The 26,799-nt window shown below is 36.9% G+C and overlaps 1 protein-coding gene across 2 annotated transcripts in view; it reads left to right on the forward strand.

Moving 5' to 3' along the window:
- ARID4A (AT-rich interaction domain 4A) overlaps positions 1 to 26,799 on the forward strand; it is a 74,121-nt gene that overhangs the window by 41,327 nt on the left and 5,995 nt on the right. The window contains exons 12-23 of one of the 2 annotated variants that reach the window (XM_010357691.2): positions 3,182 to 3,254; positions 4,833 to 4,927; positions 5,415 to 5,512; positions 6,045 to 6,276; positions 9,334 to 9,584; positions 12,311 to 12,508; positions 18,184 to 18,268; positions 19,958 to 20,159; positions 23,258 to 24,388; positions 24,606 to 24,710; positions 25,110 to 25,316; positions 25,943 to 26,089. In XM_010357691.2, the coding sequence (XP_010355993.1) occupies positions 3,182 to 3,254; positions 4,833 to 4,927; positions 5,415 to 5,512; positions 6,045 to 6,276; positions 9,334 to 9,584; positions 12,311 to 12,508; positions 18,184 to 18,268; positions 19,958 to 20,159; positions 23,258 to 24,388; positions 24,606 to 24,710; positions 25,110 to 25,316; positions 25,943 to 26,089 (2,824 nt within the window). The remainder of the gene's footprint in view (positions 1 to 3,181; positions 3,255 to 4,832; positions 4,928 to 5,414; positions 5,513 to 6,044; positions 6,277 to 9,333; positions 9,585 to 12,310; positions 12,509 to 18,183; positions 18,269 to 19,957; positions 20,160 to 23,257; positions 24,389 to 24,605; positions 24,711 to 25,109; positions 25,317 to 25,942; positions 26,090 to 26,799) is intronic. The other variant, XM_010357692.2, reaches the window with a different exon arrangement.

Raw genomic sequence — 26,799 nt, forward strand, 5'->3', positions numbered from 1 at the left:
GTGTTATATTGGCTTCTTTTACCTTTCTACACCTCCTGCCAAACTCAGAGCAGCAAAAATAGAAAGGAACCATGTGTTCTCATTTTAATCCACAGTGCTTTTGAACAATCTCTGATTCATGGTAACCATCAGTAGATGTTTAAGCTTAATCTGAAGACATGTGCCTAAAGTCAGAAAATTCACAATCTAGTAGTGTAGATAGATATTCAACTACTTATAATACTAGGCAGTATATACTAATACTAAATAAATTGGAAATTTCTTGAAATTATGATCATGAATGTGACTCTTGGATCTCTGGCATTTTACTGGGTACATAGTTATTCTTATGTATAATGTAAATGACTAAATGAAGGGAAGAAGTCTCCTCAGCATGGTCTAGTGGACCTCTACCTCCCATTCTTATAACCCTCTCGCATTCCAAAACCCTTGAAAGATGCAACAGTCCCAGGCCTTGACCAGGAGGGAAATTGCTATGAAAATGCCATGGACAGAGAAAGCAAACCGTGATAGCAATTAAGAGCCCCATACAAAAGTCATAAAGGCACATTCTTCTCATTGGAGGCGTTTTCTAGCGTATGCAGTTTTACTGCAAGGTGACTAGCAGTAAGGCTATTTTCAAGAATAATTGTGAGGAGTGGCTTATTGTAAGAGAAGCAATTTTAAGTTTCACAGAAACATCAGATAAGTTTAAAACTTTGTTTATAGCATCATCTTTTATTTATTCTTGGTAGAAAATAAATTTCCCCTCAAGGCATATGTCTGTAAGTAGAATTCTTTATTCATTTATGTCTTGTTTAACTGTATCAAAACTACAATTTTATGGCCATAGTTTCTCATGAAAGCTAAAGCACTCTTGGTTACCCACTAACTTTTAAATAAAATATACATAAATAAATTTTATCTATAAAAATATATTCTTAACATTAAAAATTTATCTAATGTTGGGTACAACCTAATTTTTCAATTGATGAGTTGATTTTGTTTACTTGCATTGGGGAGCAACTTTGATTTTAAATTATTGCCTTTTTAAAGAATTGCTTTTACATATATTGGATACAGAAGGGATCCCTGAATTCTGTAGCATTGTAAATACTGGAATGAGGCCGGGTGTAGTGGCTCACATCTGTAATCCCAGCACTTTGGGAGGCCAAGGTAGGTGGATCACCTGAGGTCAGGGGTTTGACACCAGCCTGGCCAATGTGGCAAAACCCAGTCTCTACTAAAAATACAAAAATTAGCCAGGTGTGGTGGTGCATGCCTGTAATCTCAGCTACTCAGGAGCCTGAGGAAGGAGAATCACTTGAACTCGGGAGGCAGAGGGTTGCAGTGAGCTGAGATTGTGCCATTGCACTCTAGCCTGGGTGACAGCAAGACTCTGTCTTTAAAAAAAATATACTGGAATGAAGTTTTCATCTGAAGAGAGAATATTATGAATACAGGGCACAGGCAAAGCATAGAGCCAGTCTGGCATAAGTGGTTTTTGGTTTTGATTTTTTTTCCCCCACACTAGAAGTTCTTAAAATTAATGCGTGAAGTGGTTCTTGGGCTATTGAATTACTTATTTTCTTGAGTTAACTCATTGGCAGTTAACTTTGTAAAAGCAATATTTTTAAATTCACATGGGGAAAAAATCTGCCATCTCTTAATTTGAGCTTTAAGTAATCACTCCTACTAACTACTTTATAGTGATTATTAACTTTGTAAATTGCTGATTTTGGACACATGTTAGAACTTAGATTTAAATTTCTTCATATTTGGTAAAAGTATTTTAGTGTTATAAATCATTATGAATGAATGTACTAAAAGAAAAAAGAATGTAATGAAAGATCGTACTCCCTTTCTCTTGATTGTCTCATGGTTTTTTGTTATATATTTTAATCAACTACATACTTATTGATCCTGGCTATATTATCAGCTATTAGATAACACAATTTTAAAGTGTCTCTTGCCCTCTGGACACCAAAGACTCAACATTTATTGCTTGAGCATTGCCTTTGTTTTGAATATGGCTTTTTAAAGACAAAAATCCAGGCCGGGTGCTGTGGCTCACGCCTGTAATCCCAGCACTTTGTGAGACTGGGGTGGGCGGATTACCTGAGGTCAGGAGTTCGAGACTAGCTTGGCCAAAATGGTGAGACCCCTCTCTATTAAAAATACAAAAAAACTAGCCAGATGTAGTGGCAAACTGCTGTAGTCCCAGCTACTCAGGAGGCTGAGTCAGCAGAATTGCTTGAACCCAGGAGGCAGAGGCTTCAGTGAGCTGAGGTCGTCCCATTGCACTCCAGCCTAGGCAGTAAGAGTAAAACTCCATCTAAAAAAAAAAAAAAAAAAAAAGATTCTGAGCTCTTTTAGAACAGAGGAGAGTAATACTCTAAGTTATGATCATTTATATGGAGGAAACATACCAGTGTTTTGTTTCTCTGTAGTGTTGCTAAACTTCAAGAATTTTTAAAGAAGCTAAATCAGTAATTATGTATCTTGTTTCCTTCCCTAAGAATTACTTCTGGAATTATTTTGTTATCTTATTTTTAGGTGTTGCAAAGTCAACTACAGGGGCCATACTAGAAAGGCAAAAGAGAAAACCATGTTATTGTGAGATGAGGGCGTGATGAAGTCTGGGGTAAAATAGAATATATGTGACTCACTTAAATGTATTCAAATTTCTTTAAAACATTGTGCCATCTAAACACAAATCCTTTGCCACTGTGACTTTGCAATCCCTGGTTTATATTCATCTGACAATAACAAAACCTATTATATTTATATGAAAATTACTTTTATATGTAAATATATGATATAATGAACATGTATCATGATTGTGCTTATCTGCCAGTATATTTGCGTGGGCCACATAATACTTTTAAGGGGCTTAGAAAAAAATACCAGGTGAGGTGAAAACGTAACACTCCCATTTTATTCCTGAATGTTTTCCTCTTGGCTAGTCTTAGTCCTTACAGTGATATTCAAAGGTAGAGTTAGACTGGTAAATGGAGTGAAGGGTAGACATTTTATATCTTCATAAATATGACTTAAAATGTGGCATCGTAGGATATTGAGAAAATTCAGATTTTTCAGCTTTATTAAAATTTGATGACTTTACATTGGGTTCACAAAAATAAAAGAAGACGTATCTTTTCCAGTTCACTGTGCCGTACATTTATATATTTTATCTTTACAGCCTGAGGAAGAACTTGATCCTGAAGAGAGGGACAACTTCCTCCAGCAGCTTTATAAGTTTATGGAAGACAGAGGTATTTTCATGCTCATTATTTTAAAGTAGTCATTTATTTTACATGTTTACATTCTAGGTATATGCATTGTTTTTGTTAGTATTGCAGATAAACAGTTTTGGATTTTATTTATTTATTTATTTTGAGACAGGTTCTTGCTTTGATGCCCAGGCTGGAGTGCAGTGATTTGCTCCTGGCTTACTGCAGCCTTGACCTCCTGGGCTCAAGTGATCCTCCTGCCTCAGCCTCTCGAGTAGCTGGGACTACAGGCATGTGCCACCATACCTAGCTAATTTTTTATTTTTCTATTTTTTGTAGAGACGGGTTTGGCCATATTGCCCAGGCTGGTCTCAAACTCCTGGCCTCAAGTGATCCTCTTACCTCTGCCTCCCAAAGTGCTGAGATTACAACTGTGAACCACCATGCCTGTCTAGTTTTGGATTTTAAATAAATCCTAGAATCAGTTACACCTGACAGTAGTAAAATATTTGGAATTAAACTGTGAATACCTAATTTACATAGAAACAAGTGAGAAAGTATTTTGATACAATTTAGTTTTCCCTGTCACTTATAAAACTAAAGAATATTCTGATATTTCAGAAATAGAAAGTGACCAGTTATAATGTTAATCTGCATATCCACTAATTGCTAATGCTGTATTTGTGGTAAATAAACTGGATAAACTAGCGTGATCCTTGTTCTCAGCAAATTAAACATAATAGGAGACCAATTGTTATCTGAAAAGGATGAGATTTCTAATATCGGTAGAATAATAGAACAATTATAAACCATCCTACTCCTTGGCATTTGTTAGTCCTGGAAAATCTTAAGATAAATTGGTCCTAAACATTCTGTGTGGCCTTCAGAAATCATCCTTCAGATTACTGCTAACAGTCTTAACATTTGTGTCAAAGCAGTGAAAATGAAACCAAGGTGTAAATCTTACCTTTTCTATTGTGTTTGTTTATGCCTAAACTTTTTTTTTTTTTTTTTTTTTTTGAGACAGAGTCTTGCTCTGTCACTCAAGCTGGAGTGCAGTGGCATGAACATGGCTCCCTCCAGCCTCCACTTCCTGGGCTCAAGCAATCCTCCCACTTCAGGCTCCTGAGTACCTGGGACCACAGGTGCACACCACCACACTCAGCTAATGTTTTCCTTTTAATTTTTGTAGAGACAGGATATCGCCATGTTGCCCAGGCTGGTCTCAAACTCCTGAGCCCAAGTGATCTTCCTGCCTTAGGCTCCCAAAGTGCTGGGGTTACAGGTGTGAGCTGCTGCACCCAGCCCTATGCCCAAGCTTCTTGAACCAGCAACATTGTTGGCCACACCATGCAGTGTTTGGTTTTACTCAGTTCATTCACAAGTTAAAGAGGTGGCTTTATTAGTTTTAGAAGTATAACACCTAAAATCTGAAGATCCCCACAAAGGCTATATAAATAATGGAGAGCGTATCTTATGTTGTCTTACATTGTTTAAGGCTCTTTAAATATGTGCCTCTAATTAATGAAATTTGGGAAATTAGAAGTTGACAGCTTTGTTTTCAAATTAGTATTTCTCATTTGAATAAACATTTTATTTCTACCTACTTACATTGAAAAGGTACTCCAATCAACAAACCACCTGTTTTGGGCTATAAAGATCTCAATCTCTTCAAACTCTTCAGACTGGTTTATCATCAGGGTGGATGTGACAATGTAAGTATAACACTGCTCTTTGAAACATGTATTGATGTCATAAAAAGGTAAATTATCTTATATTGCATTATATGCACATTGGATAATAAATACATTTCCTTAATGAACATAGAATATTAGGGTAAAGATTATTTCCTGGCCAGGCACGGTGGCTCACACCTGTAATCCCAGCATTTTGGGAGGCTGAGGCGGGTGGATTGCTTGAGCTCAGGAGTTCGAGACCAGCCTGGGCAACATGGTGAAACCCTATCTCAACAAAAATTAGCCAGGTGTGGTGTCGCATGCCTGTGGTCCCAACTACTCGGGAAGCTGAGGTGGGAGGATCACTTGAGCCCAGGAAGTCGAGGCTGCAGTGAGCCCTAATTGCACCACTGCACTCCAGCCTGGGCGACAGAGTGAGACCCTGTCTCAAAAAAAAAAAAAAAAAAAGGAAAAAACAAAGATTAATTCCCTTTGCAAATGTTAACATAAAAACTTAATTTTCCAGATTGATAGTGGTGCTGTATGGAAGCAAATTTATATGGACCTTGGCATTCCTATTTTGAATTCAGCTGCTTCCTACAATGTAAAAACTGCTTATAGAAAGTAAGTAGTATAGTTTATTCATCAAAGAATATATATTTATAGGAAATATTTTCCATTTACTTTGTTAACAAGAATACATCAATCTAGGAACATTAAAGTTAGAGAAAGTATATAAAAAGGTTTAGGTTGACAGATACTTGTGATTGAAAGTTATTTCAGTGCATCAAATCTTATTTACTTACTTCTTATGTTGTCCTGATTTCCTTTCCAAAAGCAAGATGCAGACAGTGTCTGCGATTATGATACATATTATAGAGCTACATCTTTTGGGGTGAACAGCCTTCATATCAAAACTTACGATAGTTATGTTTAGTTATCACAAGCTCAGACGTGTCAGGATGGCATTTTATGATGAGTTTTTCTGTCTATAATTCTATCTAAAACACCAAGAAAATAATAACACAGAAAATAGCAACACAAAATTTTTTTTAAATTACTGGGCTTTACTTTTTAAAAATGTGTTTAATAACATGTGAATTCAAGTTAAATGCAAAGACTGTAAGATTTCTTAAATGAAATATTGTTTGTTTAGGTATCTGTATGGTTTTGAGGAGTACTGCCGTTCGGCAAATATTCAGTTCAGAACTATTCATCACCATGAACCAAAAGTAAAAGAGGAAAAAAAAGACTTAGAAGAATCAATGGAAGAGACTCTCAAATTAGATCAAGAAATGCCTTTAACAGAAGTGAAGAGTGAACCTGAGGAAAATATTGATTCAAACAGTGAAAGTGAAAGGGAAGAGATAGAATTAAAATCTCCAAGGGTGAGTTCTTAATACTAGTTTTATCTGGTTTAAGTATTACTTAAAATTTTTTATTATAGCCATTTTCATATATACACAAAATACAGTGAACCTAGCTTATTTTCCAGTATTTAATGCTGCTTAGCTAACTACTTTTTTCTAAATATATTGTATATTTTCTCTACCTGAAAACCCTTCCTTCTGTTTTCTGTTTATGTTCGATCAAGTCATTCTCATCTGGGATGAATCTCAGATATTCCTTTTCCAAGTCTTTTGCTAAAGTATCACCTCATTGAAGGCTATCTCGGTCACCTTATCTGAAATTGTAACCTGCCTCCTCTCTTTGGAACTCTCAGTCCCTCTAATGTTGCTCCTATTTGTAATTTACTTATTCTGTTTATTGTGATTATCTATTTTGCCCCACTCTACACAAGAATCACACTCCACGAGGTCAGGGGTTAGTGTTTATTTCGTTTATTGACAGATCCCAGGCATTTAGAATAGTGCCTGGCACATAATAAAAGCTTATTAAATAGATGTTGAATAAATGAATCACCTCTTTATAGCGCCTGTGCCCTGAACTAGATGGTATCTTGTCTTTGTCTGTAACTTTATAGCACACTGTGTGGCTGTAGTGATGTGTGCATGTACGCTGGTTGTATCTTCCAACTCTGCTCCTTCTTTCCTTTAATATATAAAGTCTGTTTAGGAATTGTCATCTAGCATTTGGATCAGTGTCCAGTGATGTTTACATAGTAGGATTTATCAAGTTTTAGAAAGAGAAAGGAATTTACCGCACCATCAAAGAAGTTTAATTACTATAATATGTCTTATTTTTTGGTGGAATCATATTTAATGAAAAAGAATGTGAAATTTCTTCCTCTTATAGTCCAGAAACCAGTTGTTAAAACTGTTCATTCTTTCATGTGGTAAATGGAATCTTCTAGTGAATGTCATGAAGTTTCCAAATTGGTTTTTTCTTTTCTTTTCTTAATTTTTTTTTAAATTGTGGTAAGTACATATAACATAAAATTTGCCACCTTAACTCTTTTCAAGTGTACATTTCATTGGCATTAAGTACATTCTCACTGTTGCATAAGCGTCACCACCATCCAGTTCCAGAATATTTTTACCTTGCAAAACTGAAATTCTCTACCCATTAAACAGTAACTCCTCATTCTTCCCCAAACCCCTAGCAACCACAATTTTACTTTCTGTACCTATGAATTTGATATTCTAGGTATCTTTATATAAGTGAAATCATACAGTGTTTGTCCTTTTGTACTGGCTTATTCACTCAGCATAATATCTGCAAGACATTATGTTGTAGCACGTATGAGAATTTCCTTCCTTTTTAAAGGTGAATAATATTTTATTGTATGTATTGTGGACATACTTTCTTGTCATTACCTAAAAACTTTCCACGTCCTACATAAAATGTCTGCAATGTGCTGTCTAATATAGATGAACCATAAATTTACATTCTCCAAAATTTTCTCCCAATTTTTTACTATTTTAAAAAGTGCTGTAATACATTTGCTTGTAAAAATATCCTCATCACTTATCCACATATATAAGCCAGGCTTCTAAAAATAGCATTTCTCACCTGTAGTCCCAGCTACTCAGGAGGCTGAGGCAGGAGGATCGCTTGAAACCAGGAGGCAGAGGTTGTAGTGAGCCAAGATTGCACCACTGTACTCTAGCCTAGGTGATAGAGCGAGACTCCATCTCAAAAAAATGAATAAATAAATAAAAATGGTACTTCTGGGAAAAAGGCATACAGATCCAAATTTTATAGCAGTTGTTTTCATTCATTTACCTACAGATATTTTAAAAGCACCTGCTAGGCCGGGTGCAGTGGCTCACGCCTATAATCCCAGCACTTTGGGAGGCCGAGGCGGGCGGATCACAAGGTCAAGAGATCAAGACCATCCTGGCCACATGGTGAAACCCCGTCTCTACTAAAAATACAAAAATTAGCTGGGTGTGGTGGCGCGCTCCTGTAGTCCCAGCTACTCATGAGGCCGAGGCCGGAGAATCGCTTGAACCTGGGAGGTAGAGGTTGCAGTGAGCTGAGATCATACCACTGCACTCCAGCCTGGCGACACAGTGAGACTCTGTCTCAAAAAAAAAAAAAAAAAAAAAAAAAAACACCTGCTATGTGCCAGCCACTGTGTAGATCTGAGGAAGATGGAAGTGCCGTCTTGAAACTTGCATGCTAGTGCTTTATGATAGAAAAAAATTTCTTTTTCTGCCTTTGAAGTGTAAATAGCACATAGCCAGCAACTAGGGAAAGCATTTGTTTACTGAGATATTAATTGTATCCTAATGCTTCCTAAGTTGCTGGCTGTTTATCTGCTTTATTCCAAGAAGAGGAGAATTCTGCCAGTGTATAAAAGTTGTCTTGAAATAGAACCTAGGAGATAGTGAAATTGCTCACCAGTCATGATCACTTCAGCATTCAGTGGGCTAGATAGAAGCTAGTGGGGGTAAAACATATTGCTGTTGTCCCAGCGAACTCTCCAGATACTCATTCAAAGAAGTCTCCTCACTTTTTTGTGCCATTGATGGAATTCAGTCCTTTTAAAATGTAGTCATCCACAAATACAGTGACAGTGTAAATTTTGTCTTACTGAGCTGTAGAATTAAAGACCACAGAGCTTTTAAAGAAGCAAAATTCAGGGGATTGGTTTTATTATTGTTACGTTTTATCATTAACATTAGATAATTTATTTTAAATTTTCATTACAGTTGAGGAGTAATAAAAGTGAGATAAAATGATGTAGTAAACAAAGGAGACAGTTTTTATTTCTTTTTTGTTGTTTCCTTTTTTCACTCAAACAGATTCTGACATTTCTTAAGTAGTATGTAGCCAAAGTGGACCTGGACATAATTAAGTAATTTATATTAGTTATTCTTTTACTTTCAAAAGGAAGAGAAATGTACCTTTGAGTTGGTTTTCAGGGCCGTGTTTCAAGCCAGAGTCATTGCTGTGAAGGTTAAAGGAAAAGATGTTTTTTCCTGCTTTTTTCCCCTTTATAGTGATAGCTATTTTAAAGTTTTTATCACCTCTACTAGGGACGAAGGAGAATTGCTCGAGATATAAATTCTATTAAAAAGGAAATTGAAGAAGAGAAAACAGAAGACAAATTAAAAGACAATGATACAGAAAATAAGGATGTAGATGATGACTATGAAACTGCAGAGAAAAAAGAAAATGAGCTACTACTGGGGAGAAAAAATACGCCAAAGCAAAAAGAGAAGAAAATTAAAAAACAGGAGGATTCTGACAAAGATTCAGATGAAGAGGAAGAGAAAAGCCAAGAGAGGTACATTATCTTATGTTTGTTCTCCAGAAGCACCTGTCTGGGGTACAACAGCACTTTGTTCCTGCTTAGAGATTCAGGTTTAAGGGAATGTTTTCTTATTGGGACTTCCGTTCCTCTTGTCTAATGAAGGTGAGACACATTGTGAAGATGATGTGTATTGCCTTTCGGAATCGGAGAATATACTGGTCGCACCATTTTAATAGCACTTGTGCCCTAAACAGTGGCCTCAAAGAAGGCTGCGCCACCCAGTCAAAAGAAAGGTCCTGCAGTTGACAGCAGGGAAGGGAGCTGGAGAAAAATGGAGGAAGTGGACAAGAGGAAACAGCGACAGCAAAAATTCCATTTTAAAAAAGGTACAATGTGGGAAAGCTAACAAACACATGGGTGCACAGTACTAGCAGATGTTTCTGTGTGTTAGCTTTAAGACATTTTCCTTTTTCAAGTTATTGTATTAGATTAAGTGGCATGCACCCCTGATTCTAGTTTGGAAAATACATTCTTGCCCCACATCACAACAATAAATTTTAGATTTTTTAATGTCCATCCTGTTTGCTGTTGAGTAAAACCTGTATTCTTTTTTTTCTATGTATTAGACAAGTATGGACTGAACTGACTTAAAAATAGTCAAAGATTAGGCAGTCCAACAGGATCGAGGTAGTCTCTGACCAAGGTATTAGCTGTTTCTGTAAGCGTTGAGAAATGGATTTACTAATTTTAGGACACTACTAAAAATGAATTTTAACTGAGCAACAACATAACACACTTACTTGTAATACCAGCTCTCTTCCATAGTTATTTTTCTATTATTATATGATGTTAATTTTTCTAGAAATTTGAGTTGTTAAGCCAAATTTGGGAAAACTGACCTGCCATTGAGATAATAAATATTTGGAAAAATAGTATGATTAGTGAATGGGAGAGGTAATTTGATTTAATACAAGTAGGCACAGGAGCTATTACAATTACATGTGAACTAGGTTAGTGAGTTAAAAAAAGGTTCTGTAATGACATATAATTAAGATTAGGAAAAGTAGGAGGAAATAATTGGAGTTGAGTATAATGATATGAGTGTAGAATTTTAAATATTTGGACAAAAAAATTTAACCAAAGGTGAACCACTTAAAAAGTAGAGCCTAATTGGCCGGGCGCAGTGTCTCACACCTGTAATCCTAGCATTTTGGGAGGCTGCGGCAGGCGGATCATGAGGTCAGGAGATCAAGACCATCCTGGCTAACACGGTGAAACCCCATCTCTACTAAAAATACAAAAATTAGCCAGGAGTGGTGGTGGACACCTGTATTCCCAGCTACTCGGGAGGCTGAGGCAGGAGAATGGCATGAACCTGGGAGGCGGACCTTGCAGTAAATCAAGATTGTGCCGCTGCACTCCATCCAGTCTAGGTAACAGAGTGAGACTCTGTCTCAAAAAAAAAAAAAGGAAGGCCTAATTATAGTTTGAAGCTTTGTGAAAAGCTTTGAAGCTTTTTGTGAAAAACATCAAAATATGTATATTGAAATATGTATATAACACATATAAAACATATAATACGTCTATGTAAAATGTGATTTAAAAAGACTATAACTGCTATGTAAATGGAGATTTATTTTAGAGAAAATTTCACAGACTTGAATATGAAGAACAATATTATCTTAAAGTAGTTTTTCTCATAATGTTTTGAATTTACCTCATCAGTCTATTATTGGAAGGTGTCCTCCAAGAGAAAACATTCCTACTGCAAATGGGCTGTCAAAGCTTTATGTCAGGACCCCCAGGGGTCACCAAAATAATGCCCTATATTTATTACAGAGAACAATACTACTTGTTGAGCTTTTAATGCTTGTGACACTAGAATGATCTTTGATGCAGTTCTCTTGGAGTCTTTACAGCATTGATACACAGTGTTTTATTATAAAAATATTAAAAGTATTTTTAGACCTCCCTGTGTTAATCTTCTTTATACCTTATTATCAATACAAAGAAAAACTGATGGAATATGAGTAAACAAATATAATTCAACACAAATGTAAAGCTTTGTTCTTGTGGTGCTATCCTACAGTGTCAGCAAGTGACCTAATACTCAAATTTCTTTTCTTTGTTAGGGTTGGGAAACCTTTAAAATATAAATTAGTTTAAAAGACATGGCTACTAAGGTAGATAGCCCTTGCTTATTATTTTGCCCACTAAAAAAACTGGTCTTGCCAAGAACTATTCTAATTATGGTAGTAAAGCAGATTTAAGAAAATTCAGTTGCAGGAAGTTACAAAATATCCTTAGATCTTTTTTTACATATAAGGTGGCACTTAAATATGAATTCTGAAGAATTTTTTCAGAGCATATTTTTCTTATTTTGTTTTGTCAAAAGTGATTTGTTTGATTACAGATCATCATTAGCTGGCACTTAAATACAAATCCTAAATAATTTTTTCAGAGCATATTTTTCTTTCTTTGTTTTGTCGGAAGTGATTTGTTTGATTACAGATCATCATTAGCTGTGACTTCATTGGCTTTTTAAAAGTATGGATTTACTTTGGTGCACCTTTACGTAATAAATTCCTTAGTAAGTAGGCCACAGAAATCTTCTCCTTCTCCTCCTTCTTCTCCTCCTCCACTGATATGTTATTAAGGTAATATTTAGGTTGTGAATAATCTACCTGTTGAATTCTTTTAGCATATTTTATTCTCCATTAAGTTATTAGTAGCATTATCAATATTATAACTTACTGCAGGGAAGAAACTGAAAGCAAATGTGACTCTGAGGGAGAGGAAGATGAGGAAGACATGGAACCCTGCCTAACAGGAACCAAAGTGAAAGTGAAATACGGACGAGGGAAGACTCAGAAAATTTATGAAGCCAGTATTAAAAGCACTGAAATTGATGATGGAGAAGTTTTATATTTGGTACATTACTATGGATGGAATGTCAGGTAAGCAAGAAAGTATTTTCTTACTATTGAAATTTTTTCAGTGGTTAAATAGAACATCAACTTAATGTTGTGAAGAGTGAAAGCAAGTGATGGTATATATTTACAAAGCACACCTTGATTCTGAATTTTCCAAGACTTTGACATTCCTGCTGTTACACTAGCAGTGTCAGTGCTTCTAGCCAGAGACTACCAGGATCACACCTGTAGTTAGAACAAGTTACATTTATTACTCATTTATAGTGAGGAAGAACACACAGCAAGAGGAACCATAGGGCATCTTAGTAATAAGGTGTTAAATGAATCAACAGAGGCTCAAGGCACCACCTTTGGAAAACAATAATTCATAATTCTGTGGAGACATATTACTGAATATGAGCAGGGAGCCAGGCCCACAGTTTCCAACTGTGCAGTATTTGTTTGATTCATTAATCAGAAATCAAGCCTGTGTCAAGCACTGTAATAATTCTAAGTCGACTAATTAATAAAACAGAATGTTAAAACTTAGATTTGGTCTTCCATTAGATTATTTTGGGGAGGGTTTAAGAAAGGCAGGGCATGGTGGCTCGTGCCTGTAATACCAGCACTTTGGGAGGTGGAGGCAGAAGGACTGCTTGAGGCCAGGAGTTTGAGACCAGACCTGGCAACGTAGTTAGACCCTCATCTGTACAAAAAATTAAAATTAAAAATTAGCCTGGCATTGTGGCACGTACCTGTAGTCCCAGCTACCCAGAAGGCTGAGGTGAGAGGATCACTGGAGCCCAGGAGTTGGAGGCTGCAATGAGCTATGATCATGCCACTGTACTCCAGCCTGGATGATGGAGCAAAACCCTGTCTCTTATTAAAAAAAAAAAGAAAAAAAAAAAGGGATTTTGCTCCATATTGGATCCTGTCAGGAAACTGGGGTAATTATAATTGGTTTTCTTAATAAATCTTATCTAGAAGGAGAGACAGACCAAGGTAACACTATAACTGGTAAAGAAACAGCAATCACTCACATTAGTCAAGAAAAAAAAGATGTCGTTTTTGTGACTTGGACAATGTTCCTGTTTTTTCTGTGTTCAGACACAGAAAAAAGTGGTCTTGTTTTTGTTTTGATACATCATGGTCACAGAATGGACTTGTCTGATGTTGATGCTCTTTGAAATTGTTCATGTTTCAATAGCAGGATAGTGTGACCTAGCTATGAGTGCCAGACTAGCTCCAAGCAACACCAAGGCCCAACTGATAGTGCCAGGCAAATTCCTAAATGTCGGGGGCTGCCTTTCTTGTTCTCTTTTACAAAATCTGGCATGTTTAATATCTCTGGTTGCCCTGTATTTATTTGGAGCCAGACTGCTCCTGGGTTTCTCTATACACTAGATGTGAGCTCTGTTATGACTCAAATCCCTCATCTCTAAACTGGGAAAAATACAGTTCCTATTTTGTAGAGGAGTTGTATAATGCAGTAGTTCCCTCTCATCTGCTGGAAATGTGTTCCAAGACCCCCAGTGGCTGCTGAAACCTCAGATAGTACTGAATCCTATATATCCTATCATTTTTCCTATACATACATACCTACAATAAAGTTTAATTTATAAATTAAGCACAGTAAGAGATTAACAATAATAATAAAATACAGCAATTATAACAATATATTGTAATAAAAGTTATATGAATGTAGTTTTTCTCTCTCTCAAAATATCTTAATATTTTTGGACCATGGATAATTGAACTGTGCTGTGGCCAAGCAGGGACTACTGTAGTGATAATATTTGTATTAAGATGTAAATACTTAGAATCATGCCTGGCACTTAGTGCTCCATGAATGTTAACTGTTTTGTTTTCTTTACAATGTGTTGCTGAATTCAGGGGAAAAGGACTATATCTTAGCAACTTTCAGTCATTATATTTCCAGTTGCATCACGATAGCCTTCTTTCTTCCTCAGATTCTTATTTAGTTCACAACTATCCACTCCTGTTTCACATCTGTATATGTCTGTGTTCTGCTTTCTAGAATTTCCCATATCATCTTTCTTTCTTATCTCTTTAATGTTTTACTTTATGACTCTTCTCAGCAGTCATTTTATTATACACTCAGGTTTTGGATTGGTCATCTCCCTAATTCGTTACTTAACTGGTACTCTCCTGGTTCATGGTTTTTCATTGTTCTTGTCTACTCCTAAAAGCTGGTATAATTCTGGCCTGTTCATTGAGATGAAGCCACCATGGTTCCTAAAGAATTTAGCCAGATTCCTGAAAGGGAGTATCTGCAAGTGTAAGAAGTGTGAGAACAGTCCTGGTCTCTCACTGAGAAATCCTGGGACTGTCCTTGGTTAGTAGTATTAGTGCTAGAAGTACCTACATGGTATACTGCTTTGTCCAGTGTCGCCAGGACCAAGTACACTAAAAATCAGGCTTGTGCTTCTTGGTTGTCTGATACCTCCTTTGGAATTGTGGAATTGGATAGAGTTATCCCTTTGTTAGCCCTGGATCAGATACATAACTCTCTTATTGCACTTACCAGACTATACTTGATTTTACCCTATGTCTGTCTTTTATAACAGACTATGGGTTGCATGAGAGCATGGGCCATGTTTATTCTCTACGTACTTCCTGATACAGTGCATACTAGTAGGCCCTCAGTATATGTTCAGATGAATAAACATTTCCATATAAGTTAACAAAGTACAGATATTTAAAGGCCTAGTACAATGCTCATAGCCAGTCCCATTTTAGAAACTAGATACTGTGTTAATGAGGTGAGAGATAGTTTTCAAATCATAGTACAGGTAGTTCCCAACTTACAGTGGTTCAACTTCAATTTTTTTTAATTTAAAATGGTTCAAAAGCTATATGCATTCAGTAGAAGCCATACTTAGAATTTTGATTTTTTTTTTTTTTTTTTAAGACGGAGTCTTGCTTTGTCACCAGGCTGGAGTGCAGTGGTGCGATCTGGGCTCACTGCAACCTCCGCCTCCTGGGTTCAAGCGATTCTCCTGCCTCAGCATCCCCAGCCTCCCAAGTAGCTGGGGTTACAGATGCATGCCACCACGCCCAGCTAATTTTTGTATTTTTAGTAGAGATGGGGTTTCGCCATGTTGGCCAGGATGGTCTCGATCTCTTGATCTTGTGATCCGCCCGCCTCGGCCTCCCAAAGTGCTGGGATTACAGGCGTGAACCACTGCACCCGGCCTGAATTTTGATTTTTTTTTTTACTGGTCTAGTGATATGCAGTATGATGCTCTCTCATCAGACTGTGCAGTGGTGGCAAGCCACATCAAGGAGCGAAGAAACCATGAGACTAATCAACCAATACTGTACAGTGTATTCAATAAATTACATGAGATATTTTAGACTTTATTACAGAATAGACTTCATGTTAGATGATTTTGCTCAACTGTAGGCTAATATAAGTGTTCTGAGCATGTTTAAGGTAGGCTAAGCTAAGCTGTGATGTTCAGTAGGCTAGATGTATTAAATGCATTTTTCGACTTAGGATATTTTCAATTTGTGATGAGTTTATCAGGACATAATGGCATCATAAGTAAAGGAGCATCTGTATAGGTAGTCATGGTACCATGTCAGCTGAAATACATGCATACAGGAACCATGTCCTTACTTTGTACATCTCCATGGTAACTGGTTTACAAAGCAAGAATATCGTTTCCAGATACATGAGTTTCTATTAACACGCTACAGTCTAAAGCAAGTTTGTCCAACCCGTGGCCCACAGGCCATATGCAGCCCGGGATGGCCTTGAATGTGGCTCAACTCAAATTCATAAACTTTCTTAAAACATGAGAGTTTTTTTGTTTGTGTGGGTATTTTTTCTTTTTTTTTTTTTTTTTTTTGAGACGGAGTCTCGCTCTGCCGCCCAGGCTGGAGTGCAATGGCCGGATCTCATCTCACTGCAAGCCCCGCCTCCCGGGTTTACGCCATTCTCCTGCCTCAGCCTCCCAAGTAGCTGGGACTACAGGCGCCCGCCACGTCACCCGGCTAGTTTTTTGTATTTTTTTAGTGGAGACGGGGTTTCACCGTGTTAGCCAGGATGGTCTCGATCTCCTGACCTCGTGATCCGCCCGTCTCGGCCTCCCAAAGTGCTGGGATTACAGGCTTGAGCCACCGCGCCCGGCGGGTATTTTTTCTTTTTCTTTTTCTTTTTTTTTTTTTTGTTCATCAGCTATCGTTAGTGTTATTTTATGTTTGGCCCAAGACAATTCTTCTTCTTCCAGTGTGACCCAGAGAAGCCAAACGATTGGACACTCCTGGTCTAAAGCAAGGACTGCCTGTAGTTTCTTCAATTAAGTGTACATATTTTTAGATTTTGACTTAATTCTATAAATACTTGTATATTTATATAATGCAAAAACTGTTATTTAGTTCCAGAAAACTTAATTTCTTATTTGCCCCTGATTAGTCACTTGGACTATAGACTTTCAGCAGTGATAGTAATCATTTGAGAAGGCCAGATGCAGTGGCTCATACCTATAATCCTAGCACTTTGGGAGGCTGAGGTGGGCAGATCACTTGAGCTCTGGAATTCAAGACCAGCCTGGGCAACATGGCAAAACCCCTGTCTCTATAAAAATTACAAAAATTAGCTTGGTGCAATGGTGTACACCCATGGTCTCATCTACTCAGGAGGCTGAGGTGGGAGGATCATCTGAGCCCAGGGGATCATGCCTCTGCACTCCATCCTGGCAACAGAGTGAGACCCCCTCTCAAAAAAATTGCTGGTCCAGTGGCTCACCCCTGTAATGCCAGCCCTTTGGGAGGCCAAGGTGAGCAGATCACCTGAGGTCAGAAATTCAAGACCAGCCTGGTCAACATGGCGAAACCCTGTCTCTACGAAAAATAAAAAACTAGCTGGGTGTGGTGGGCACCTGTAATCCCAGATACTCGGGAGGCTGAGGCATGAGAATCACTTGAACCCAGGAGGCAGAGGTTGCAGTGAGCCAAGATGGCACCATTGCATGCCAGTCTGGGCAACAACATTGAAACTGTCCCCCCAAAATTAAAAATTAAATTAAAAATAAATTTAAAAATAAAAATTTTAAGTAAAAGTTTAGGGGAAATGAGTTTTCAACTTGAGCTAAACAGAATAAACTTAGATAAAGGAGGTGAAATACAGATACCTCTAAAAAATTTCAGAGTCCTAAAGGCAATGTAGTTCAGAAGAAAATTTTATTGGAAATACTAGACTAGAGACTAATTTTTTATGTTTTTACTAGAGACTAGAGAGAGTGTTGAGGAGGAAAAGGAAGTTGAAATGGACTTGATAAAATAACCTGAAACTGATCACTTTGCAAATCTGAATTTATCTGACTAGCTTTCTATTATTCATTCAATAGAACGAATTCTAGTGCAGAATCTGATTATAAGCTCAAGTCTGTAAAAGCTGTAGAAAACAAAGCAGTTCAGATTGTCTTGAATCTAGAGTTTGCTTTCCAAGACCTCCTTCTAAACCTGTTAACTCTTAAATCCTCTTGCCTTTCCCTAGTGGTTATACAAAATACCTAGTAGAGTTATTGGCACATGTTACCAGCAAACCAGCCCCTGTGCCCTTCATATTCTTGCCAACACTAAGAACAAACTATTTAGTCTGTCTCACTGTTGTTTTTGTTTGGTGAATACATTTCAAAATGGTTATAATTTATGAAGTTTGTACATATTCTTTTTTTTTGTTTGTTTTTAAGGTATGATGAGTGGGTGAAGGCTGACAGGATAATCTGGCCTTTGGACAAAGGTGGACCAAAGAAAAAACAGAAGAAAAAAGCAAAAGTATGTTTGTAGATTTATGTCCCTTATAATATGTATAGGAATTATTCAAATTGTATTGTGTGTTTTTTAAGACTTTTTAGTTTTAGGTTTATACCAAGATTAAGAACAAGGTATATAGACCTCCCATGTACTCTCTGCCCCATACCTGCATAGTCTTCCCAAATTGTCAACATCCCCCACCAGAGTGGGGTATTTGTTACAACTGATGTGCCTACATTGACACATTATTGTCACCCAGAGTACATCATTTACATTAGGGTTCACCGTTGGTGGTGTGTATGCTATGGATTTTGATAAATATATAATGACATGGATCTACCACTATAGTATCATATAGAGTAACTTTACTGCCCTAAAAGTCCTTTATATTCTGTTTATTCTTACCCCCACCCCAACCCCTGACAACTACTGACATTTTACTCTCTCCATCGTTTTTTCCATTTCGAGAATATCATATAATTGTAATCATACACCATATAGCCTTTTTAGATTGGCTTCTTTTGCTTAGTAATATGCATATACGATATTGTGTTTGTTTAATAAATCTTTTTATTGTAATAATCATCTTGGCCGGGTGTGGTGGCTCACGCCTGTAATCCTAGCACTTTGGGAGGCTGAGGTGGGCAGATCACGAGGTCAGGAGATCAAGACCATCCTGGCTAACACGGTGAAACTCTGTCTCTACTGAAAATACAAAAAATTAGCCAGGCGTGGTGGCAAGCACCTGTAGTCCCAGCTACTCGGAAGACTGAGGCAGGAGAATGGCGTGAACCCGGGAGGCGGAGCTTGCAGTGAGCCGAGATGGCGCCACTGCACTCCAGCCTGGGCAACAGAGCAAGACTCCGTCTCAAAAAAAAAAAAAAAAAAAAAAATCTTGATTCTTGAAAGTTAATTGTGATCTTTTCTTTATAACCCAGGAGCTTAAAAGTAACACATTACCACATTGTTTTGGCAAAAGTGAAAACCAGCAACCCTTAGGACATGACTTTCAAACTCATATTCCCGTAGAGGCTTTATAGGAGAAGGATGAAGTAGGACTAACCGTGACAAACGAGAGGACACATTCCTCATTTAGACAGAATGGAACTAACCACTCTGCTGTGGGAATGCAGACCCAGGGTTGCCAGATTTTAGGATTTTTTAAGACCACTATATTTCTTAAAATGTGAAATTTGACTTTTAAATGCTAGAAGCCAATACTAAAATTTTAAAACACATATATACTGGCCAGTTGTGCCCTCACCCACACCCTCAGTTGTCAAGCTTTGCTGTAGAGATTTGCCCATGGTTTTGTCTACTGGATGATAGATATCTTTCCTTTCTGCAGGGGATAGTAGGGAACAGTGGGGAGTGCTGAATGGTTGTATAGCCTTCTAATACTCTGACGCTGACCATCACAATATAATTCCAGTATTACAAATTGTACAATATTGTATCTATGTAAATACAAAATACGTTAGAAATTCAGAAGTGGAGGATTATATACCAATTTCAGTGACACTAATGTTAATAAGTGCCGATAACCTCTCAGACCAGCCAGAAAACTCTTGATCCTTCTATAAGCACAGACTAGGAAGTGACATATAAAATATCAAACCTTTTTTGAGATGTAGTTTTCTTTGGATAAGTAGAATGTTCATTTTTCATAAAGCATTGGCCCTTCTCATACATTTTGTTGTTGTTGCCCAGAATAAAGAAGATAGTGAAAAGGACGAAAAGAGAGATGAGGAGAGGCAGAAGTCAAAACGGGGACGACCTCCTTTAAAATCAACCCTTTCATCAAACATGCCGTATGGCTTATCTAAGACAGCAAACAGTGAAGGAAAATCAGGTACCAGAAGTGCTCGCAGCAATATACCAGACAGCTCACCTCTGTCAAATGGAATGGAAGGTGCTCGATTTTGAGGATGGCTGACTTTAAAAGAAATAACATAAATAATAAAACTTCCATTGTGTGAAATATTCACAGTACAGGTTGAGTATCCCTTGCCCAAAATGCTTGGGACTAGAAGTGTTTTTGATTTTTTGATTTTTTTTTTTTTATTATTTTTGAATATTGCATATACATAGTGAGCTATCTTGGGGATAGGACCCAAGTCTAAACATGAAAATTAGTGCTTCATATACACCTTATACACATAGCCTGAAAGTAATTTTATACCATATTTTTAATAGTTTTGTTCATGAAATAAAGATTGTGTACTTTGAACCATCAGAAATCAAAGGTATAACTGTCTCAGCCACCCATGTGAACAGTCTGTGATTTTTTGGCATCACTGTTATTCTTGACTCTGAATTTATATGCCACCTACTGATAAGTAATTTTCTTACACTTACACATAATTACATAACAGTAAAACATATGACTTACAATTAATACAGTGGAAAAATAGTGTGTGTAAGGAAACTAAGCAGCGAGGTAGCATCACCAGAATATCTGTACTGGCTGCTAAACAACAATGACAACAAACAGCAGGCTTTTCAATCTCCACCTACGATGCCGTGTTTTCATTAAAAGGTTACCTGTACACTAGCCTGGGGCTGCCGAAGACAGTTGTGCACCTGTGTTTGGATGCAATCTGTCCCATGAGGTCAGGTGTGGAATTTTCTACTTGGGGCGTCATGTTGGTGCCCAAAAAGTTTTGGAATTTGGAGCATTTTGGATTTCAGATTTTTGGACTAGGGGTGTTCAACCTGTAAATCACCTAGGTTTTTAATCTCATATGATTGAAACTATAAAATTTGATTTGAAGAAAATATTTTGCTGTATCATTTTTATTTGAAATTTAGTGATGTTTTCATTTAGGAATACTTTTTCTCATAAATATCTTAAAAATAATATATTTTAATAGAAGGTGAATTGACAATCCATGCATCCTAATGTGTGCTACACTTTCCCTCAAAGCCTGTACCAGTGTCTTCTATAAATTCAATGCTGTTCACCTGGGATCTTTCAGCAAAGCTGGAACCATGTGGTTCTAAGAGAACACAGACTACTGTGGTACAGGCATGTTTTATAATGAGTATAGGTGAACATATTTTATTCTGCTTGTACTCATTTTCCCCACTTTTCTACCTCTGTGTACTTTTAAATGTAATTAAGAAATTATAGGCTGAGCGCAGTGGTTCATGCCTGTAATCCAGCACCTTGGGAGGCTGAGGCAGAAGGATCACTTGAGCCCAGGAGTTCCAGACCAGCCAGGGCAATATAGTGAGACCCCATCTTTACGAAAAAAATTAAAAAATTAGCCAGGCATGGTGGTGTGCACCTGTGGTCCCAGCTACTCAGAAGGCTGAGGTGGGAGGATTGCTTGAGTCTGGGAGGTCAAGGCTACAGCAAGTGTAATCATATCATTGCACTCCACCCTGGGTAGCAGAGCGAGACCCCACCTTACTCTGTCGCCCAGGCTGGAGTGTAGTGGCGCAATCTCAGCTCCCTGCAACCTCCAACTCCTGGGTTCGAGCAGTTTTCCCGCCTCAGCCTCCCAAGTAGCTGGGACCGCAGGTGTGCACCACCATACCTGGCTGATTTTTGTATTTTTAGTAGCAACGGGGTTTTACTATGTTAACCAGGCTGGTCTCACACTCTTTACCTCAAGTGATCTACCCGCCTCAGCCTCCTAAAGTGCTGGAATTACAGGCATGAGCCACTGTGCCCAGGCCCGAAAAAAGAAATTTTAAATGGTTGTCTTACATAAAAATGTCTCTTCTTTCAAGAAAATAGCTATACTGAACTACATGTTTGCTATTAGTACATGTGGTGCTTGTGTGCAAATTATAAGAGGACATCCTTCCTCTTTACTGCCATCTGCTGACAAACGAAAGATGTCCACAAAGTGAAAGGTACTAGAAGACATAACTGTGTTCAGTGTCCAGTCTACAAAACTACATACCAGCCTTATTAAACTACCACTGAAAGGGATTTTTTAAAACATGAAAATGAATTCTACATTCTGTTTATGATAAAACCACAAAATAAAATTGTATACACCTTTTCACTTAAAAATTCGTGTTTGCAGTTTTGAACTTCTTGAGGATATGAGCACCATGTGGACAAGATTTTTATATTTTTTACATCCTATACAGTCTTAGAACCCTACTTTATTATTTTACATGTTCCTTTACTTACAGGGAATAATTTTTGTTTCCTGTACTTTCTTGTTTGTTAAGAATATTTAAAGTTTTGAGGATTCCAGTTGCCCATTTTAAAAACTTTTCTTGCTGGGCGCCATGGCTCATGCCTGTAATCCCAGCACTTTGGGAGGCTGACATGGGTGGATCACTTGAGGTCAGGAGTTTGAGACCAGCCTGGCCAACATGACAAAACCCCGTCTCTACTAAAAATACAAAAATTAGCCGGGCGTGGTGGCCCGCGCCTATCCCAGCTCCTCAGGAGGCTGAGGCAGGAGAATGGCTTGAACCGGGTAGGCGGAGCTTGCAGTGAGCCGAGATCACGCCACTGCACTCCAGCCTGGGTGACCGAGTGAGACTGTGTCTTAAAAAAAAAAAAAAGAAAGAAAAGGAAAGGAAAGAAAAAAAACTTTTCTTTCCACAATAATTTTAAGTAGAATGTCATATTCCTTTCTTAGGATACAAAATGCCCATCACATGTCCCTCCTAGATACTATCTCAAACCACTTAACAAATTAACTTCATGTCTAGGATGTCTAGGTACTAATCCTTTGATTTTTTTTTTAAGGACTCTTGTACCTAAATATGATACTGGGGAATATTGCAAAATAGCTTTTCATATAGATTTGAGTTAGTAATACGCAATATAATATATTTTTACTTGGAGCTTAATGTAGTTTCCCCTCCCCCTCAAATTCTTGGCACAAATGTTATGATTTGTTTTATATCAGAAATTTCTACAGGGAGGTATTCAGAGGTACATGATTAATATTTTTATTATTTTTGGTAAGATTTTTATTATAAAATTACATTGGTAATATAAAAGCCTGCATAATATAATAATATTTCCTCTTACAGACTCTTGTTCATCTGATAGTGAAGCAGAAGATGCTTTAGAAAAGAATCTAATAAATGAAGAACTTTCTCTTAAAGATGAACTAGAAAAAAATGAAAATTTGAATGATGATAAGCTAGATGAAGAAAATCCAAAGATTTCTGCACACATATTAAAAGAAAATGATAGGACTCAGATGCAGCCTTTAGAAACCCTGAAGTTAGAAGTTGGAGAGAATGAACAAATAGTACAGATTTTTGGAAACAAAGTGGAACAAGCAGAAGAAGTTAAGAAAGAAGCTGAAAAATCTCCAAAAGGAAAGGGAAGACGAAGCAAGACAAAAGATCTTTCTTTAGAAATTATAAAGATTTCATCATTTGGCCAGAATGAAGCAGGAAGTGAACCTCATATAGAGGCTCGTAGTCTTGAATTGTCTTCATTAGACAATAAAAACTTCTCTTCTGCTACAGAAGATGAAATTGACCAATGTGTGAAAGAAAAGAAGTTGAAACGGAAAATACTAGGACAATCATCACCAGAGAAAAAAATAAGAATTGAGAATGGAATGGAAATGACAACTACTGTATCTCAAGAAAGGACCAGTGATTGTATTGGATCTGAGGGAATGAAAAAGTTAAATTTTGAACAGCATTTTGAAAGAGAAAATGAAGGAATGCCATCATTGATAGCAGAGTCAAACCAATGCATCCAACAACTGACTAGTGAAAGATTTGATAGTCCAGCTGAAGAAACTGTAAATATTCCACTAAAAGAAGATGAGGATGCAATGCCTCTGATTGGGCCTGAAACCTTGGTTTGCCATGAAGTAGATTTGGATGATTTGGATGAAAAGGATAAGACCAGCATTGAGGATGTAGCAGTTGAAAGCTCTGAGTCTAACTCTCTTGTTTCTATTCCACCTGCCCTACCTCCTGTAGTCCAACATAACTTTTCAGTAGCTTCACCACTTACTCTTAGTCAAGATGAGTCTCGAAGCGTAAAAAGTGAGAGTGATATAACGATTGAAGTTGATAGTATTGCTGAAGAATCTCAAGAAGGTCTTTGTGAGAGGGAATCGGCAAATGGATTTGAAACTAATGTTGCCTCTGGTACCTGTAGTATAATTGTACAAGAGAGAGAGAGCAGAGAGAAGGGTAAGGACTTTCTAGGGAAAAGTTAGTGTTTATATGTAAACCAAAAATTAAAACTGTTGAGTTTTAGGTACTGTTGATCTGTAAAGTACTTTCTTTTTCTTTTCTCTCTTCTTAAAAAAAGAAATGTCAGTGTAGTCTGTTGAATAAATATACTTCCTCTTGTTTTTTTTTTTTTTTTTTTTTTTTTTTTCACGTTCCCTTTTTCACCTTATTTCAGGTCAGAAAAGACCAAGTGATGGCAATAGTGGATTAATGGCAAAAAAGCAAAAGCGTACCCCAAAGCGAACAAATGCTGCAGCCAAAAATGAAAAGAATGGAACAGGTTGGTGTTTTTCAATGCTAGCTTTAGTCTTACAGTGTTAGTATTTTTAGCAGTTTGTTGGCTTGTTTTAAACATAAATGGAGCAATGCTATATTGTTTTATAACTTTGCATTTTCATTTAACAGTATTATACTACATATTTTGCTATTTTTATTCTTATGAACTCTAGCTCATTCTTTTTAACAACTTTAGGAAAGTATTAAAAAGTTTATCATTTTTAACCATTTCTCGTTGGTGAGCATTTAGGTTTTGTTTTTTTTTAATACTGTTATAAACTTTATGCATTTGTGCACATACTTCTGTAGGATACCAAGAAATGTAATTGTTAGGTCTGTTGCATTTTGATATTTAAGAATTTTGTCATTTATAATCTGAGTTAATCTTTTTTATTATTTATAGGACAAAGCAGTGATAGTGAAGATCTTCCTGTCCTAGACAATTCAAGTAAATGTACCCCAGTAAAGCATCTTAATGTATCTAAGCCACAGAAACTTGCACGATCTCCTGCAAGAATATCCCCACACATCAAAGATGGAGAGAAAGATAAACACAGAGAAAAACATCCAAATTCATCCCCTAGGACATATAAATGGAGCTTTCAACTCAGTAAGAAGCTTATAGAAGACTTGATAGATGAATACTGTAAAGTGGAATATATCTTAAAATATCAACTTGGATTAATGTTAATAAAATAAGGAATAATGATTAACTATTTAGATATTCCAAATATTGCCTTAGCAATAATCACTACATGTTGTCTTAAGTATAAATCTGTGTCTTTTCATAAAATTAACTTGATAAATATTGACTTACAGGAAGGTCTCCATTAAGAAGACATGTATGATTTATATAAATCAGTGAAACTGAAGTGCCCTTTGTAGCACTAACTACTGTATAACTAGTAGTAGTGAAGAAAATGTCAATACCGGGAAACTATTCTGATAACTATAATTATAGATAGGTCAGGGTTGGTTTGTGTTGATGTTTTCTTATGTTTTTCTGATCATTTAAGTAATAAATGTTTAGTATAGAACATTTGGGATCTAAAAATAATTCTTAATCATGAATTTAATTCACATCTTCCCTGTTTACAATCTTTTTTAGCTTACTGTACTAGGTTTTAATAAACTAAAGCTTTTGTTGATTTATGAGTTAGATGTTTTATAGAACTGCCATCATTTTTCTCAAAGAATTATTTTAAAATGCAAATTAACTTTTCCTCCCCCTTTTAGATGAATTAGATAATATGAACAGTACGGAGAGAATCTCATTTCTCCAAGAAAAACTACAGGAAATCAGAAAATATTATATGTCTTTGAAGTCTGAAGTTGCAACCATAGACAGGAGGAGAAAAAGATTAAAAAAGAAAGACAGGGAAGGTAATTTTATTATAATTTTTCTCCTCTTATGTTTCAAAACTATATCCTATCATTTTAGAAGATTTAAATTTGATACTCTTTGAATATAGCACACATTTATTAATTGCTGTTTTTAAATTCCTAGTGTTTTCTTTTGTTGAAATGAGTAGGTCAGCAACTGAGTTAATCAAAATGACACCCTTAAAAGGGAGTATGAACTGTCTTTCAAAATGTGTGGTTGTACTAAATGTGATGGATTCTCAGGTAGAGCATACTCCTTCTGAAATTCACTCTTTGCTCAAACATTTATTGGCACCTATTAATAGGCACTGTATTTGTTATGGGGTTCACCGAAATGAATGAATCATAAGGCTTATTCTCAAGGAGATAATCTTGTTGGGATTAGAAATAATTCCCTAAACAACTAAAAGATAAGATAGTGCCACCCAGCAACTTCAATGAGCATGTGCCGTGCGCCAGGCACTGCCAGGTGGTGGAAGTGCAGAAATGAATTAGACACAGACTTTCATCTCAGAGATCTTAACATCTAGTGGAACAGTGTGTGCCCTAAGAATGATATTAGCAAGTATAGGAGTTAGTGGAAGGAGAGGTTACTTTGGAGTAATCACAGAGAGGGAGTAGTGTCTGAGCTAGCCCTTCGGGGGTTATAGGATTAAATTCTAGTTAAACATGAACATGTCCATATACAGTCCATCCCCAAGCCCTGTTAA

This window comes from Rhinopithecus roxellana, chromosome 5 (genome assembly GCF_007565055.1).
Source record: "Rhinopithecus roxellana isolate Shanxi Qingling chromosome 5, ASM756505v1, whole genome shotgun sequence".
NCBI lineage: Eukaryota > Metazoa > Chordata > Mammalia > Primates > Cercopithecidae > Rhinopithecus > Rhinopithecus roxellana.